The 18,235-nt window shown below is 47.2% G+C and overlaps 1 protein-coding gene across 2 annotated transcripts in view; it reads right to left on the bottom strand.

The window, feature by feature from the left end:
- LOC308578359 (receptor-type tyrosine-protein phosphatase epsilon-like) overlaps positions 1–18,100 on the bottom strand; it is a 28,510-nt gene extending 10,410 nt beyond the window's left edge. Inside the window, exons 1-7 of one of the 2 annotated variants that reach the window (XM_081178627.1) lie at positions 16,995–18,100; positions 16,171–16,331; positions 11,978–12,113; positions 9,905–10,054; positions 1,836–1,929; positions 1,526–1,602; positions 5–139 (exon numbers count right to left, since the gene is read on the bottom strand). In XM_081178627.1, the coding sequence (XP_081034753.1) occupies positions 5–139; positions 1,526–1,602; positions 1,836–1,929; positions 9,905–10,054; positions 11,978–12,113; positions 16,171–16,241 (663 nt within the window). In that variant the 5' untranslated portion in view covers positions 16,242–16,331; positions 16,995–18,100. Of the gene's footprint in view, positions 1–4; positions 140–1,525; positions 1,603–1,835; positions 1,930–9,904; positions 10,055–11,977; positions 12,114–16,170; positions 16,335–16,994 lie in introns of both variants that reach the window. The other variant, XM_081178626.1, reaches the window with a different exon arrangement.
- Positions 18,101–18,235: the final 135 nt, after the last annotated feature.

The following is an 18,235-nucleotide window of genomic DNA, read 5'->3' as shown; positions in this document are numbered from 1 at the left end:
ATACCTGCTCCCTTTCGAGAACTTCGGTGAGCATTACAATTGTGTGGCATTTCCATTCCCACACCATTCGCCAGAAGTCTTCCACAGTGTGAGGAAGAGGTCCTTGTGTTGCAATGAAGTAATCCTTCTGGCGATAGCCCTTCACAGTAAAAAAAATACATGCAACGATTACCTGATGCCTCGGTGATTTCAATTTTTTAACTCCAGGCAACCTAAAAGTGATTCTAGACTAACTAGAAATATCAGAAATATTAGAACAAACTATTCTTTTCAGAAAGCTCCAGAATGAGCCACAAATCCAGAAAACTGTAGTTAGTCCCTTACATACAATGGAAGAAGAGGGAAACCAGTTCAGGAATAGAAAAACACAAGATTTATATTGCATTGCATTGCATTGCATTGCATTGCATTGCATTGCATTGCATTGCATTGCATTGCAATCATGAACGAATTCCTATGCCCCACAAATAACCCAGAGATGCATTTTAAATAAAAGAACACATTCTACTAAAAACATGCTGATTCCTGGACCGTCCGCAGGCCGGATTGAGAAGGCAATTGGGTCACATCTGGCCCACAGGCCTCAGGTCGCCTACCCCTGCTCTAACCCCTACACCACACCAGCTGCCATTCATGATCTGAATTCAGGCAATAATCTCAGGTGGCTGCCTCATGTGGGCATGATGAACTGATACTCCACCTGGCCCCCTGGCTGCCAAGTCAGCCCTGAAGAAGCCTTGCATGGTTGTGTTTACTGCTGCCACCCATGTGAGACTTCTGTGAGGCCTCTGAGAACGGGCAAATGGGGTCCTTCAGAGTGAGAGAGGGAGCCAGGTGCTTCTCACCACCCACCTCCTGCGAGACAGACTTTCATGCAAGCCCTGTAGGCGCACGCACACACACACACACACACACACCCACACCCACACACACCACAAGAGAGAAAAAGCCAATGGACAATCCACCAGGTGTCTGAAAATGTAATTAGGTGGCACTGGAAAGACTGTGGGAATTTAACCGGGTTCATTAACTGACTTATTAAGCTTCCCTTGAGGACTGTATTAAAGTATTAGAAAATAAAATAAAAATCTAAGGGTCAAGAGAAAAAAGATGGCAGTGTGTATATAGAGATGAACCCTACGACTGAGACCATGAAGGAGTAAATACTGTTCAGGCAGCTGAACTGTATTTGGAAGAAGTGGAGAAGAGGAAAATTCTTATTTGATAGCTAGAAAATGCTTCGCTGCAGGTGGGGACCTCAATTTCTGTTTTCTCTTAAGGAACAAGGAGAGCAGGGAGGTTTGTCTCTCTCTGTTGACATTTTAAGTGCAAAGCCATACTTTTTATGATGTTGATAATTTGATTCTTTTTGAAAATTCTCAAGTTACTCTTCAATATAGCTCATGTGGTAATGATAAAGGCACATGTGCAACCATGTTGCCTGCTAGTCGAAAACAAAGTTGACTGCTGAAAAGACTTGTAAAAATCAGTACTACACATATTCCACATACACAGAAACACTTACGTCTATGAAGGAAGCATTGATATAATCCGTATACTCCTGACCTCTTTTCATTGAAAGAATCACTCTGTTAAAGTCATCTAAAATACAAAAACACCACATATTAGGTTTCTTAGAATACTTAGCATTTTATAGTCAATAATACAATAAAGATATGAAGCTTCAGGCTTTCGTAGAATCAAGTTTACGATATATCTTTGTACTTCAGCCTAGCAGTGCCACCTGCTGTTGAATGTGTAACATAACCGTACACTACTAATTTGGATAAATACAAGTATTTCGGTTTTTACAAAGAGGAAAATTAGTATCTTACATGGGATGATTTGGATAACTCTGGCTTTCTTCATATTTGCGGGCAGATTACCAGTTCTCATGTTTTCTTTCATTATTCGAACATTTGTTAATTTCTACAGCAAAAAGAGAAATTGGGCTAGGACTTTGTAGATTACTGTATAAAAACACAGAATACCAAAAATGGCTAACAGGTACACATCAAAATTTCATGATATTCTGTTCCTTTTAGAGATTTCTAGTTGATTCACCTGATCCCAAACCACATAAACCTTCACCTGTGTTCTTTTATGTTACACCTATATGGAAAGCAATTTTTTAAAACCTGGAAACTAAGACACACTGCTTTTGTTTTCTGCAGGCAAGGTATGTAGCTAGAAAGAGTGATATGTACAGTTCAATTTCTAGTAGCTTGTATGTATTACTTGTTTCTAGGTTAGATTACTGCAATGTGTTATACATGGGGCTGCCTCTGAAGACAGTTTGGAAACTTCAGCTGATGTAAAATTCAGTTGCCAAGTTCTCACTGGGGCAAGACAAGCTGAGCATATAGCGCTAATCCTTGCCCAACAGCACTTGCTGCCAATTGGTTTCTAGGCCCATTTTAAAATGTTGGTGCTGACCTATGAAGCCTTAAGCGGCTCAGGACCTCAGGACCTTAAGGACCGCCTCTCCCTATATGGACCTACCCAGCCCCTGTGTTTGGAGGGCCTTTTCTTTGTCCCTCCCCTCCCCAAAAGGTTCAGAGGCTCACAACATGAGAACAGGCCTTTTTTGTGGTGGCTCCCCATTTGTGAAAAGCTCTCCCCAGAGAGGCTTGCTTGGTGCCATCGTTACATGTCTTTAGGTACCAGGCAAAAACATTCCTCTTTAACCCAAGCCTTTGGCCATTAAATATTCTATGGCTTTTTATATGTGGAGAGACTGTTATTATGATTTTTCTGTGGTTTTTTATTTTTTTTAAATATGCTATTGTCAGGGGTTTAGGAGCAGAGGCACGGGCAAGGGAGGAAACAGAGAGCGAAGGGGAGGAGGCAGAAGAAAAGATGAGTGATGACGACGACCCGAGATCTCCTAGTCTTTCCAGTGAATCAGAGGATTCACAGAAAGGAGCACCAGTGGCCAGGGCAAGGGGGGCACCCCAGGAAGATAGAGCCAGAAGGGACTCAGGGGGGAGCAGCTGGAAATCGGGACCTGCGTCACCGCCAGGAAGCAGGGAAGAGGAAGGGAGCCAGGGGGGAAGCGCTGGCAGCTCACCACAGGAGGGAGGGCATGAGTCAGGAGTGGCCACACCTCCATCGGGGAGCGAAGAAACGGTTAAGAGGAAGGTGGAAGGTTGGGCGCGCGCGCCAAGTTCAAATGCAGAGGAAGGCGGCGCAGTAAGCAGCCCCGAAAGGGAACCAGGTCCTAAAGCCCGGCGCAAGGAGGCAGGAGGGTCCGGGTCAGCGTCAGAAGAATCCCGGAAGGAGGAGGCCCCGGGGGGTAGAGGGACCCAGAGGAGGACAGTGAGGCGGAAAAGGTGGAGCAAGGCTAGGATATTAAGCTGGTGCTCACGGGGCGGAGACTCAGACGGAGCTTCGCCGATCTAGCTACTAGACGTAGAGTTTGCGCGCAGCAGCGTGAGAATGGAAACTGTAATTCAATAAAGACTTTTACTTAATGATCGCTGGCTAGCGTGATCCTCTGTGAGCTAGGATCTTCAAGCAGCTCTGACAGTAAGCTCCGTCTCTCCATTGTGGGCATCTACAGCCTCGAGGAGGGGAGAGAAACAGGTGCCTACTAGCGAGCTCACGAACGGCAGACGACATGACGGCTGAGCAGCAGATAGAGGACCTCAGAAAAGCAGTGGCACAACTGAACGCCGAGGTTCTCGCATCCAGGAAGAGAGAGGAGGAGGCAGCTGCCGCCTGCAGGGATCTCCAGGTCAGGTTAGACGTGCTGACAAAGCAGACACCCCGGCAGGAGGGAATCGGGTTGGCGAGACGGACAGGCGGGCTGGTCTCTCACTTCGATGGGAACCTGCAACAGTATCCCAACTTTAGAGCCGACGTACTGTGCGCACTGCAACTGCTGCATAAAGACTTTAGAGATGAACAAGAGAGAGTGGGGTTCATCATGTCCCATCTGCATGGGGATGCGAAAGCATGGCTACGCAATTTATGGAGAGATAAGGATCCGGCGCTCCAGAATGCGGATGCCTTTATTAAAGCGATGGATGGGTGCTTTTTATCAAGTATTGACGTGGATCTTGCACGGAAGGAGGTGCATGGGCTGAGACAAGGGAGGGCCAGCGTCAGGCAGTATCATGCCCGCTTTTTCGCCTTGGTCAGTGCCCTGGAATGGGACAGAGATTCGGCTCCTGTAAGAGACCTCTTTTGGGAGGGGCTGCACAACTCGATTAAAGATGAGATCGCGAGGGGGGAGAGACCCCGAACCACCCAGGAGGTCGTTCAGAGGGCACTGGCAGTGGGGGTGAGGCTGGAAGGACGTCCGTGGAGCAAGGACGAAGGGCGTGGAGGGCGCGAACCAGCCGGGGGCCCCTCCTTCCTTCCCAGAGAAGCAGCGCGGGCGCAATCCACGCCTCCGCCAGGAGGAGGAGCCGAACCTATGGAGGTTGGAGGTGCAAGGGCTCAGTCAGCAACCAGAGCCCTAGCACCGGCAGCAGTGAAAGCGAAGCCTCCTAGAGGGAACAGGAAGTGTTACGTCTGTGAGGAACCAGGGCATATGGCAAAAGAGTGTCCCCAGAGGCCCCACAAGCTCACTGCAGCCTCAGCAATGGTGACTGCAGCAACGCAGCAAGGAGGACCACAGCAGGGAAACGACGCGGTCTGGCTGGAGGAAGAGGCACTGGGGCCCAGCCAGACGTGTTAGTGACGCAGTCCCCAGAGATTTTACAGCCCGTGAACCCCCTCCCGCCCAAACCAGTAGTGAGGCTCACAGCATCTCTCCAGCTGCCCAATGGAATCACCATAGACGTGCCAATCACCATTGACTCAGGCAGCAATGCGGACTTTATAGGGCAGGACTTTGTCGACAGGCACGCTGTGCAGTTGCTGCCGGCCACACTGCCCCTGCAGGTTGTCACGGTGGATGGCAGGGAGCTGCTCGGGGGGCAAGTGGTGAAGCAGACGCCACCAATGGTGATGCGACTTGGGAATCACAAAGAAATCATCAGCTTCAACGTCACTCAACTATCTGACACGCCCGTTGTATTGGGCATGAGTTGGCTGGACAAGCACAGCCCAACGATGGCTTGGTACCAGAGGCAGTTGATCTTCGGCTCTTCCTTTTGTGCTGAACACTGCATCGTGCCCAGGCAGGAAGGAGAGGAAGAGGAGTCACAGCTGCTGCTCGGCACGCTGCAAGCGATTCCCCACAAGTACGCTGAATTTTTGGAAGTTTTCTGCGAGAAGGAGGCAGACAGGCTACCCCCTCACAGACCATATGACTGCAAAATTGACCTGCTGCCGGGGGCGGCGCTGCCTAAAGGGAGACTGTATTCCATGTCAGAGGACGAACTGCAAGAACTCAAGGAGTTCATTGATCATAATTTGCAGCGCGGCTTCATCCGGGAGTCCAAGGCAGTGGGGGGCAGTCCCGTATTCTTTGTTAAGAAGCGGGACACGCCCCAAAAGAGACTCGTAGTGGATTACAGGATTTTGAACAGTGTGACTAGGCCATCGGACTTCCCCATGCCCCGAATTGACGACCTCCTCGCAAAGGTACGGAAGGGCAGAGTGTTCACCAAGTTGGACCTGCGGGGGGCGTACAACCTCATTCGCATGCGGGAGGGTGATGAGTGGAAGACAGCCATGTTCACGCCACTGGGGACCTACGAATATAGAGTTATGCCTTTTGGATTGCAAAATGGCTCCCACGTTTTTCAAGCTTTTATGCATCACGTGTTGGCGGGACTTCTCTACAAGACGTGCGTCTGTTTCTTAGATGACATCCTGATCTTTTCGGAGTCGCAGCAGGAGCATGACAAACACGTCAAGGAAGTGCTGAGCAGGCTAAAGCAACATAGGCTCTACGCCAAGCTGGAGAAGTGCCAATTCGACGTGACGGAGGTGGATTTTCTGGGCTACAAGCTGTCTGACAAGGGGCTCGCCATGGACAGCGCCAAGGTTCGAGCGGTGTTGGATTGGAAGAGCCCGCGCAACCGGAAGGAGGTCCAACGGTTTGTCGGCTTTGCGAACTTCTATCGCAAATTTATCAAGGGCTTCGCGATGCAGATGGCGGCCATCACTGACACGCTTAGCTCCAAGAAAAAGAAGTTCATTTGGACAGAGCAGGCAGAGCAGTCCTTTCAGGCACTCAAGCGTCTCTTCGCGTCGGAAGAGCAGCTGCTTCATGTCAACCCCAGCAAGCCGATGAGGGTGGAGACAGACGCTTCGGACAGAGCCGTGGGGGCGGTCCTGCTGCAGAAAGACCCGCAGGGGGTGTGGCGACCGGCAGCGTTTTACTCCAGGAAGCTCAGCAAGTCCGAGCAGAACTACACCATATGGGACAGGGAGTTGCTGGCTATTCACGCAGCGTTCAAGGCGTGGAGGCACTTTCTGATCGGCGCCAAGCACACGGTGCAGGTTTGCACGGACCACAAGAATCTAGAGCACTGGCGCACGGCACAGTTCCTGAATCAGAGGCAGATACGTTGGGCTGAGTTCTTTGCGAACTTCGACTTCCGAATAGAGTATGTCCCGGGGGACACCAACATCATGGCAGACGCTCTCTCCCGTAAGCCACAGTATCTGGAGGACGCAACACCAGCGGCCGCCATGCACATCTTCGCACCGACAGTGTGGGCGTGCGCCGCGGCGACTGTGGACCTAGAGGCGGTGCGACGAGCGTTGCAGGGGGACTCCTTCGCACGAGCAAAGATGGCAGAGGTGCAAAGGGGCAAGGCAGCGGCCGACGGTTTCCAGCTAAGAGATGGATTGCTCATCCGTAAAGGGGCCATCTACGTGCCGGGAGACGAACTTCGAGCCAAGGTGCTGCAGCAGCTGCACGACGCGCCCACGGCCGGGCACTTTGGCAAGGAGAAGACGGTGGAATTAGTAGCCAGGGATTTCTGGTGGCCTGGAATGAGAGGGGAGGTCGCAGACTACGTGGCGAGGTGTGACACCTGCCAGAGGGCCAAACCGGTGCACAAACCGCCGGCCGGACTGTTGGAACCGCTGCAAACTCCGGTCGAACCTTGGGAAAGGGTGGCCCTGGACTTTGTCACGGATCTGCCCAGCTCAAGGGGCAAGACGGCAGTGCTGGTGGTGGTGGACCTGTTTTCCAAGATGGCCCATTTCATTCCGTGTGCTAAGGTGGCCACGGCGGAGCACACCGCCAAACTGTTCATAGACCACGTGTTCAAGGTTCACGGTCTGCCACGGTCTATTCTGTCCGACCGGGGGCGGCAGTTCATCTCGAATTTCTGGCAGAAGCTGATGGGCTTCCTGAACGTCAAGATCAACCTGGCGTCGGCGAGACACCCGCAGACCAACGGGCAAGCGGAGCGGGTCAATGCCATCATGCAGCAGTACCTGAGATGTTATGCAAATCAACAGCCTGCGACGTGGGTGGATTACCTGCCGCTTGCCGAATTCGCCTACAACAACACGAAGCACGTGTCCACGGGGGTCACGCCGTTCTTCGCCAACAACGGGAGACACCCCAGAACCTTCCCGGGACTGGAAAGAATGGGGGAGGGGGAGCCGCAGACAGCAGATGCGTTCGCGTCGGAGCTGCAGGAAGTCCACGATCAGCTGAGGCGCCACCTGGAGCTGGCCAAGCACGCATACAAGGTACAAGCAGACAAGCACAGAAGGGTTGGAGAAGAGCTCCACGTGGGAGACTGGGTTTGGTTAGCAGCCCATGCAGTGCCGGCCAGGTCGTTGGCCAAGAAGAAACTAGGGCATAAGCAACTGGGGCCCTACCAAGTCGAAGAGCAGGTCAACCCGGTAGCTTTCAGACTGGCACTTCCGGAGGGTTCCAGGATGCATCCAGTATTCCACAGATCGGTGCTCACTCCCTACAAGGCACCGCACAGGTTCCAGGAACCCGGAACGGCGCCGAGTCCGGCCAGAGACAGAACAGGGCACGCGGGAGTGGCACAGAAGGAGCGCATCAACGAAGTCACGGAGATTTTGGACTCCAGATGGGGGGAAGAGGGGGTAGAATACTTTCTCGCCAAGGAGGGCACCCCGGCCAGTGCGAACAGCTGGGTGCCGGGATACGCCTTAGACGAACCTCTGCTCAAAGACGAGTTTCATGCCCTCTTCCCACATAGACCTATGCCAGCAGACTTTTTCGACGACTGGCTTTTCACGCCCACGCTTTCGGCCAGCACGTTCCGGGGGTTCGACTCGGACGAGGAACCGACACGAGACGTCCGTTCCCCGGAGGGGTCACCCTCGGGATCCGCCTCGGAACCCTCGTATTGGTGGGACGATAGGCCAGAGGAGCAGTTCCGCAGAAAGTGGCTGGAATGCTCAGGACGAGCAACGCCGCCAGGAGGAAGTGAGGGAGAGACGGACATGGACATTTTCGGGGACGACCCTGGTTTCGAGCACGGCGGCACAGAGATGGAAGCGGAGGTGACCGTCGTCGACGAGAGCAGGGAGGAAGAACCGGAAGACTTCAGATGGAGGCCCGCCACGGGAAGCGACCGATATCCGACGTTCGTCCCTTTGCAACAGCAGCCCCCAGCTCCAGCACCGGAAGGAGGGGAGGGGGGAATGGGGGGCTTCGAGGGGGGGATGGATGTCAGGGGTTTAGGAGCAGAGGCACGGGCAAGGGAGGAAACAGAGAGCGAAGGGGAGGAGGCAGAAGAAAAGATGAGTGATGACGACGACCCGAGATCTCCTAGTCTTTCCAGTGAATCAGAGGATTCACAGAAAGGAGCACCAGTGGCCAGGGCAAGGGGGGCACCCCAGGAAGATAGAGCCAGAAGGGACTCAGGGGGGAGCAGCTGGAAATCGGGACCTGCGTCACCGCCAGGAAGCAGGGAAGAGGAAGGGAGCCAGGGGGGAAGCGCTGGCAGCTCACCACAGGAGGGAGGGCATGAGTCAGGAGTGGCCACACCTCCATCGGGGAGCGAAGAAACGGTTAAGAGGAAGGTGGAAGGTTGGGCGCGCGCGCCAAGTTCAAATGCAGAGGAAGGCGGCGCAGTAAGCAGCCCCGAAAGGGAACCAGGTCCTAAAGCCCGGCGCAAGGAGGCAGGAGGGTCCGGGTCAGCGTCAGAAGAATCCCGGAAGGAGGAGGCCCCGGGGGGTAGAGGGACCCAGAGGAGGACAGTCAGGCGGAAAAGGTGGAGCAAGGCTAGGATATTAAGCTGGTGCTCACGGGGCGGAGACTCAGACGGAGCTTCGCCGATCTAGCTACTAGACGTAGAGTTTGCGCGCAGCAGCGTGAGAATGGAAACTGTAATTCAATAAAGACTTTTACTTAATGATCGCTGGCTAGCGTGATCCTCTGTGAGCTAGGATCTTCAAGCAGCTCTGACAGCTATGTAAGTTATCTTTTTAATATTGTACATTGCCCTGGGATCTATGGATAAAGCGTGGTATATTAAATTTAAGTAAAGTAAGTTAAAAAAATAAAGGTAGTATGTACATATTAAACAATAAGTATTACACACAGAATCATAGAATTGTAAAGTTGGAAGAGATCCTGTGGGTCATCTAGTCCAACCTCCTGCAATACAGGAAAGCTGAACATTGATGTTATACCGCAAATGTATGTATGAATGTAACATTAAAAAACTTCCAAAAGTAGAAGGGACAATTACTTTTGTTCATATTTGCAAATTCAGCAGATCTCAAAATGCAAAAGAATGGTTTGAGATACAGTTAAGTCGAGAAAGTATAACTGGTGTTAGCCTTAAAACTTTACTTCACTATATTCATAACTCCAGACATATTATATATGCTATGCATAATATGACTGTTATCACCAAATTCTAATTCAGGTGAAGTTTCTTTATCTAAAAAATACCCAACCCAATACTCTAAGATGATTAACCTTTTAAAAATCAGAGTAAGAAACTATTTCTTTTAAGTGTGAGCCTGAAATCTTTGTAAAATTTTATTTAATACTTACTTTAAACTCTTCTTCTAGCCCTAGTTTGACAAGATTTGGTGCTGCATTGTGCGATGGCTGCAGGTGCTTTTCTAAGGAGGACACATCTAGTTCTGTGTCACCATAGAGGTAGTATTCAAGTAAGGCTTGATAAATGAAGGAATACTGCATCTGTAAAGAACGTAAGCCATTTTATAAGCCAGGACACTTTAAATATTACTAATCGCATATAATATATGATATGAATAACCTCAAGCTATCTCATACACTTTTATACAGTAGTCAGAAATGTAACTGTTGCCTTTACGAGTGGTAGGTAAAAAACTTACACATACGTTATGATTGAATAAGCCAATAAAATACAGTTTACTGTAAAGGAACAAGTCTAGGCTTATCCCTCTCTCATCCACCGGAGCTTGGAAGGAGCTTGGAAGTTTTCACTTCCATTTTCAATTAACCCAAGCTCAGCATTACATCAAAATCCTAAAATGTGGCTAATATATGGTTTATTGAAACAATCCAGATTCAAAAACCAAGGCTTGGAGATTAATCACAGTTTGTTTGAATTTTGATTAATCATCCTAAGGCAGTTCAACAAAAGTTGAAGTGAAACCTACTATCCCCTTTTTCTGGCCACACAAAAGGCTAGAAAAAGCATGAGCTTGACCTAAGTTTATTCCCATAATGATAAAACGTATCTTATCCATATGTAATAATTCATCCTTATGGCATTTAGGAATTTTGGTGACAAACCACAAACGGTAAAGGAAAGGAAGAATCTTGGTTTCAGCTAGTGATTTGTCTGGAGAGGTAAAACAACATTAAACTACAGAGAAGCTTCATCCTTCAGAATAAATTAACAGCTCACACTCCATAAAAGCATTCTAGAATCACAAAGAGCCATTTAGAACACAAATAATGAATCACACCTTTAAAAAAAGAAAAGAAAACAGAGACTAAATATGGCGAAAAATAAGACCGTGCTAAGGTGCAAGAATTGAAGCTTTTCAGGGCAAGAGGATTAATACAGATGTTTTGTATCTCTGGAACTTAGAAAGTTCTCTTATACTATGTCAGACTAGCCCAGTATTGTTTACATCAGGGGTAGTCAACATGGTGCCGTCCAGATGTCCCTGAACTACAGTACCCATCAGCCTTAGCCAGCATGGCAAATGACCAGGGCTGCAGTCCCAACAACATCCGGAGGGCATTGGCTATCCCTGGTCTACACTAACTAGGAACACCCCACTACCCGTGTATCATAGAGGCCAGGGTGGTGAACCTCCTGCTGTGGGCTGAATTTAAGCCCACAAGGACGTTCCTCAAACCGTGCTCAACCTGCCTCCTACTCGATGTCAAACATGGTCAGGTGAGGGCAGGTAAATGCGTGGCTGCATGACTGACTGCCGCGTGGTGAACTCAGTCACGCAGCCTGTCCCTGCAGAAAGCAGGGCTGGAGTTACCGCCCAGCAGATGGGCTGCCTGATCAACTCTAATGGATTGGGCCATGCACTGAGCTCTTTGTGGGAAACTTCATTGTGCGGCTGATCCCTGGATGGCGAGTTGACCCCTGTGGATTGACTGAGTTCGCTGTGGAGAACTTCCACTATCTGCCTTAATTTCCACTATCCCTGGCCCCACAATTTGTTGCTCTAATTGGCTGCTGCTTTGGCACACTTTTTTAAAAAATAGGTCTTGTCTGCTTTGGAATAATGATGTCATTACATAGATGAACTAGATGCTGGTCTATGACCATAATAAAGATTTGGATTGGATTGGATGTCATCACATAGCCAACCATGATTAGCCAAGTGACAATGTCACTGAGGACAAGCAAAGCTGATTTAGTATTAAAGGAACAGCAGATCAAGACAGGAAAGAAGTACTTCTTTTTTGGTAAGGGAGCACAGGTGAATTCCCAGGGTGCAAACATTTTCCTGCTCCTACTCACAAGTGACAAAAGGTGTAATGTTTTTCATGGGTGAGGGCAGAAAATGTTGGCCAACACCTCCCTCCAATTGGCTGAGTCATTCTGTCATCTTTTAAGCTGAAAAGATTGATAAATTTGACATAAGGTGTATTTTATTTACTTACATCGGTCTGAACCATTTGTTGGCGTTGATTGCGGATTCTTGCCACAAACTCAAAAACGTCAACTTTTTGCTCGACATGCATCATGTCAATCATAGCATCGATTACTATGAATGTGCCTGTACGACCCACACCAGCACTTAAGAAGAAAGGAAACGCAACAGGAATTAGGAGGAAAATGATGAAACATATTGCAGTAACTTTTTTGGACTTGGCAATCCTTCTTCTGAAGTCTTACTCCCAATATTTCTGATTTTCTTTGTCTTCCTTACTTATATTGCAAGCACTATGACAGGTCAGAGCAGACTCTCTCCACTACGTTTAGTGGCAGTATCAACATCTCCTGCATTTAGTTTATTGTGAGACAGGACCCCCTATTTAGGCAATGCTTCCGTCTTAACAACACAGGAGTAGGGATCGCCAAGCAATCCCACCCTCCGTGTTTATGTAAAAAACATGTATGGGTCCTTTGCAAATATGGCTGCATGCTCAAAGGCTTTCTCGCAACCTGGAATAATAACAATAACAATAACAATAATTTATTATTTATACCCTGCCCATCTGGCTGGGCGGCTTCCAAAAAATATTAAAATACTGTAATACATCAAACATTAAAAGCTTCCCTAAACAAGGCTGCCTTCAGATGTCTTCTAAAAGTATGGTAGTTGTTGTTCTCTTTGACATCTGGTGGGAGGGTATTCCACAGGGAGGGTGCCACTACCGAGAAGGCCCTCTGCCTGGTTCCCTGTAACTTGGCTTCTCACAATGAGGGAACCGCCAGAAGGCCCTCAGTGGTGGACCTCAGTATCCGGGTAGAATGATGGGGGTGGAGACGCTCCTTCAGGTATACTGGGCCAAGGCCGTTTAGGGCTTTAAAGGTCAGCACCAACACTTTGAATTGTGCTCGGAAACGTACTGGGAATCCTGCCCAGTTGTGAGACAGTCTTTTTGCAAAGGTCCCAAGGCAACAGGGTTTCATTCTTTGTCCAGGGCTACTTCGCATTGACTCACAGCAAGAAGTCTGAATGAACATAAATAAATCTAAGTTGGGATAGAAACCCAAAGTAGCTCAGATTCAAGTAACCATTGGACCATACCCATAAGTAATATTGAATCTACTTCCTGCTGCTTATGGCCAAATTACATAATGTGGGGTTCACTGTGCCTTTAATTGCAAGTGTGCTGCGATCACACATATTGTAGTACAATTTACAGTGACAAATCGGCTGCGTAGGCAGGGGCTACTGAAACCTCCCTGCTGCTTTCTGCTCTTCCACGTAGAGCCATCCTTCAGCTGCTGTTCTTCTAGCAGCTGGACTCACTTCGGTATCTGTGTGGAAAATTATCCCATGGGATGGGCTAAGGAGGGGAAATCAGGAGGTAAGACAAGGGCTCCCTCCTCCACCCACTCTTTTCACTTTAAGACACACTTTGCACATCCTCAAGTTAACTACTTTAGGATCTTGAACTTGAGACTCACCTTTTATTTTTAACTAGCAACTATGCTGGCCTTATAAAGAGCTAAATACAGTCTTACCTAGGATCCCGAATGCCTTGCGAGTCGAATGTTTTGGCTTCCAAACGCTGCAAACCCGGAAGTGAGTGTTCCGGTTTGTGAACGGTCTTTGGAACCCGAACATCTGACGCGGCTTCCGATTGGCTGCAGGCACTTTCTGCAGCCAATCGGAAGCCGTGCCTTGGTTTCCAAACGTTTTGGAAGTCAAACGGACTTCCAGAACAATTCCGTTCGACTTCTGAGGTAACACTGTATACTGAATTGAATTCTAAAATACCATTTTGACACCAATATGAACATTAGATATAAAAATGTACAGTATTGATTTACTGTGAAATGCTAAAATACTGTCCTAGTGCAGTGTTTCCCAACCTTTTTTGGGCAAAGGCACACTTGTTTCATGAAAAAAATCTCGAGGCACACCACCATTAGAAAATGTTTAAAAAATTAACTCTGCGCCTATATTGACTATATATAAAGTAATTCTCTTTAATAGGAATCAAATAAACACAAAGAAAGTAAATCCTATGAGAAAATCCTATGAGAGAAGAGAGCAAATGTTATTAGAAGCTGGGGAAATATCCATGTAAACGTAACAGATTCAAATACTTAAAAGGAGGTGCTGAGCCCTTGACATATGCCTGTAAAAAGGTTGTTGTTGGCGTTGTTAATTGAATTAGTATTCAGCCTTTCAACCCAAACATCTCCAGGGCAGTAATGTAGCTGGCATGAGTCTGATTTAAATTGTGCTTATACTGTGAATCTAAATTCAATTTCATTTATAATGAATTGATTTATTATTTATTAAAGTATTTAGGCTGCCTTTCGGGATAAAGAAATACCCACAGAGTGGTTTGCAATGCAATGCATTGCAATAAATAAAATAAAATAAAATAAAATAAAATCTATTTAAAGCTCCACAAAGGTTATGTGGGACACTGTTCAAACTCTTTGTGATTAGGATTTCAATAATTTCCTGATAGTCCAGTTCTCTGTATTTCCCAGGTGATCCTTATTTCACCTGGCCTTGGCTTTCCTTGTGCTGACTATCCATTTTCTTTCATAGTATGGGAAGAGACTGTCCGCCCAAACAAGCCCAACTGCTGCCTGCTTTACAGAACCTCCTGGATGACTACGGATTTGTGTCACTGCCCATTTCCATGAAAGATTTATTCATGCATTTTGCACAATGCCACAATCCCACATGCAACTTTTAAAAAGGATAATAAAGGATGATCTGCATGACTGCCTTGGCAAGCGCAATACCTGCCAGGCTCAACGGCCGGTCTCGCGCTGCCGCTTCCCGCGCTCTCAAGGACCCGGGAGGAGGAAGGCGTGAAGGGAATCCCGAAGGCGCGAAAACATCGCGCATGCGCAGGCCTTCCGCCTGCGACAGCCCAGTAGGCCGGCCGAAGCGAGCGGCGATGGGATGTGGGAGCTCGCTCGCTCGCCGCCCCGCGTGTGCCTATGTGGGGCACGTTACAGCCCCGTGACGTCAGCGCCACGCAGGCAGCCAGGCAGGCAGACGGCGAGAGCCCCGCGCTGGGCGGCCTCTCCTCGCCGCCGCCGCCCCGCCTCTCGCCGCCCGACTCGCCCGCCTCCCTCCCACGGCACACCAGGCAACGTCTCGCGGCACACTAGTGTGCCGCTGAACACCGGTTGGGAAACACTGGCCTAGTGTTTAATAGCACAACCACTAGAGGGAGCATGGTTGCTTCTGATTAATGATAACTCAAATGATTTTCAGCCTTCCTTTCAGAGGAAAAGGGCCTGGCATCCTGTGCTAGGCATAAATGTTCCTCTGGTATCCTATTATTTTATTTCGGTTTGTTGTTCTTGTGATGTCATATTCCAGCTTTCTAAATCATAACTTATTTCCTTAGACCCTTTCCCATTTATTATATATACACACAAAAAAGTTTATCAGCGATACCACTTCTTCTAAGCATCCTGGTACAAGTTGTACAAAGAGCATTTTTATATTTTGATTGGGCGTTGATTACTTTCAAGTGTGTTTTAAGAATGCATGAATCACCCATGCTTCCTCCTCCATCAGACTCAAACTGCCTTCCCCTACCTCCTTCATGGTACTGGTAGCTACATAGACTGCTAAGAATACAACTACATTACTACAAAGAGCTTGTTCCTTTTCCTGTTCCATCGCTATCCTTTTTCACTTCTGTGCCATATCTAAGCTTGCGGCAGTGACTGTATTGTTTTCTTAACCTAGAAAACTGCTGGTACTTTATGAATATATTTATGCTGATAGTAAAGTTTTGAACGATGGGCTATTTTTAAAATTGTAAAAAAGATTCCTGAAGGGAGATTTGCACAAGCTTATCTTGGCATAAGTCACAACAAATGGTCCGTCTCTCAAAATGGAAAAGGGGACAAATTAATCCCTGCTGATGAATAACTAAGGAGAAACCTTTGCTTTTTTTTCACAGGTGATACAATACGGATAATAATCATCATCAAGAAGAAGCCAGTTTCCTGATACTAGTTCTGATGTTGGCTTGTTCTGCTTTTTCTCAGAGACCCTAGTAGGAAAAGCCCACATTAAGGAGACACTTGTTGCTTAAGCACGCAAAAATTGATTTTGCCCACTTCCTGTTAGGCCACCCCAAGGTAAGTTTTCATGGGTATGTGTGTGTACCTGCATATTTATACATACACATACCTGCAGTGAACCACAATTGGTCCAGCATGTGCAGGATTCAATGATTTTACTTTCTTTAGGAATTTGAGCATTCCAATAGGTGTGAAAGGCACTCCAAAATCAGGCCAGCTGGTGAAATGAAGCTGTGTCACAAGCCTGGGAGCTTTGCAGCCATCAGAAACCTGCTAGAGAGCCAGAAACAGAATATGAGTATGACCATTGATTTCTTTGGCTAAAATCAGCAAACAATCCAGTTAGTGTGACCGATCCCTCCCTCTTCAGACATCAGCAATAGCAGCCTAGACTAAGAATTAATTTAAAATGTTCAGTATATAAAGAGAATTACAGAGTCACTCAGCTGCCAGCAAAAAGCATAGAAACTGCAAGTCATAAGCATATTCCATGACCTTGCATGTTGTGCTCACTTAGAACTTAGTATTCATGCACCCACATTTCCCCTTCTTTCAGCAAGAGTTATTGTGGGGACACCTTAACCTGTAAGCACCCCTGGCCTGAGACTGGCAAGTGGATGGGGAACGATTTACCCCAATTGGAGCTAGAGACACTTCGCTCCCAAAAGAAGCTTCAGAGAACAGAGAGCTACTAGAGCCTTCGGTGTTTAATGGCAACATGAAAACAAAAACTACATGCAGAATGCCAAATGAAATCTCACTTCGGGCACAGTTTAATAAAATGTAAGTATTGAGTAGAGCTAAGTTTTCATCTGACAAAAACAGTTTTCACTCAACAAAAACAGACAATTCCAAGTACGTATTTTAGAGGTTAAAAATAGATCAGGAATGTTTTCCAGTTATGAGAAATATTAAATGGGGTCTATAACTTACTGACTGAATACAAAACTTCCGAATAGTATAATCCACAAGAACTATACAGTCCTCCACAGAAACTCGGATGTTTCCATAAGTCCAGCATCCCTGATCAGGCCAGTACTGGAAACACTTGTCCTGTGCAAATGTAAAGAACACACACAGTCACTTCAAGCTGCAATATATGCCCCTCAAATAACTGAGCTGTACTATAAAGCTGTACAATTATTTTGAGTCTATTTAAAGTATGCTTTTTAAAATTCTAAAACTGAAACTGACACCGCCTAACTATATTAATAGTGAGTTATGAAATATAATAGGACCAAAAATTCATTAAGGTATGACTTCACCCCCCTATGATTTCTAAAAGCCCGTTTCTCCAGGTTGCAGGATGCAATAATTTCAATCCAGAGCCATTTGTAGCCAATGGTTACATGACATTCTTTTAAAAATCTATACTGCATACAATGAGAGAATTGTTGAGAACTCTGTCAACATTTCTCTATGAATGCCAGGAGAGGTCATCCTTGAGCAATAAAAGTTGCATGCTTCTCAGTGACCGAGATATATTTATTTTGTTAGCATCTGTATTGGAATTGCCTTTAGATGTTTTTCTTGTCTTACTGCTTGGGTTTGCCACCTTGGGCTCTTTGGGAGGAAGAGTGGGATATAAATTTAAAAATTATTACTATTATAATTTTCTGCTTTCCAAACACACCTTATTCACTTTTAATTAGCTACCTAAAAAGCACAACAGGAAATGAATATGCACACGAATACGCTCCAGCCATCATCTTCTACCCTGCTGCAGATGTGCTGGGAAATTTCATATTGTATTTTATGAAATCAGTTTTATTCTAGGAACTAGTAATTGGGCTGGAAGGTAAGCTGGAGCCTGAAAGTCCATCTAGCATTCCAGGAAAGATAACGAAATTTGGCAGTGGATTAGGGAAGAGAAAAATGCAGTCAAACAATTCTCAGCCATTCCTGCCCCCCACAACACATGGCTACTAGTCATAATAACTATGCTGTGCCCACAACACTGGAGGCAGTAATGTTTCTGAATACCAGTTGCTGGAAATTGCAGGAGGGAAGAGTGTTCTTGCGTTCAAGTCCTGCTTGAAGGTTTCCCACAGGCATCTGACTGGCCACTGTGGGAACAGGATGCTAGATGGGCCATTGGCCTGATCCAGCAGCCTCTTCTTGACTTCTTACACAAATTACTATCTTAAAAGACGTTTTCCTAACCCTATGCAAGT

This window comes from Podarcis bocagei, assembly GCF_964188305.1.
Source record: "Podarcis bocagei genome assembly, chromosome: W".
NCBI classification, from domain to species: domain Eukaryota; kingdom Metazoa; phylum Chordata; class Lepidosauria; order Squamata; family Lacertidae; genus Podarcis; species Podarcis bocagei.
The sequence above is the reverse complement of the archived record's forward strand: the minus strand, read 5'-3'. Positions and strand labels throughout refer to the sequence as shown.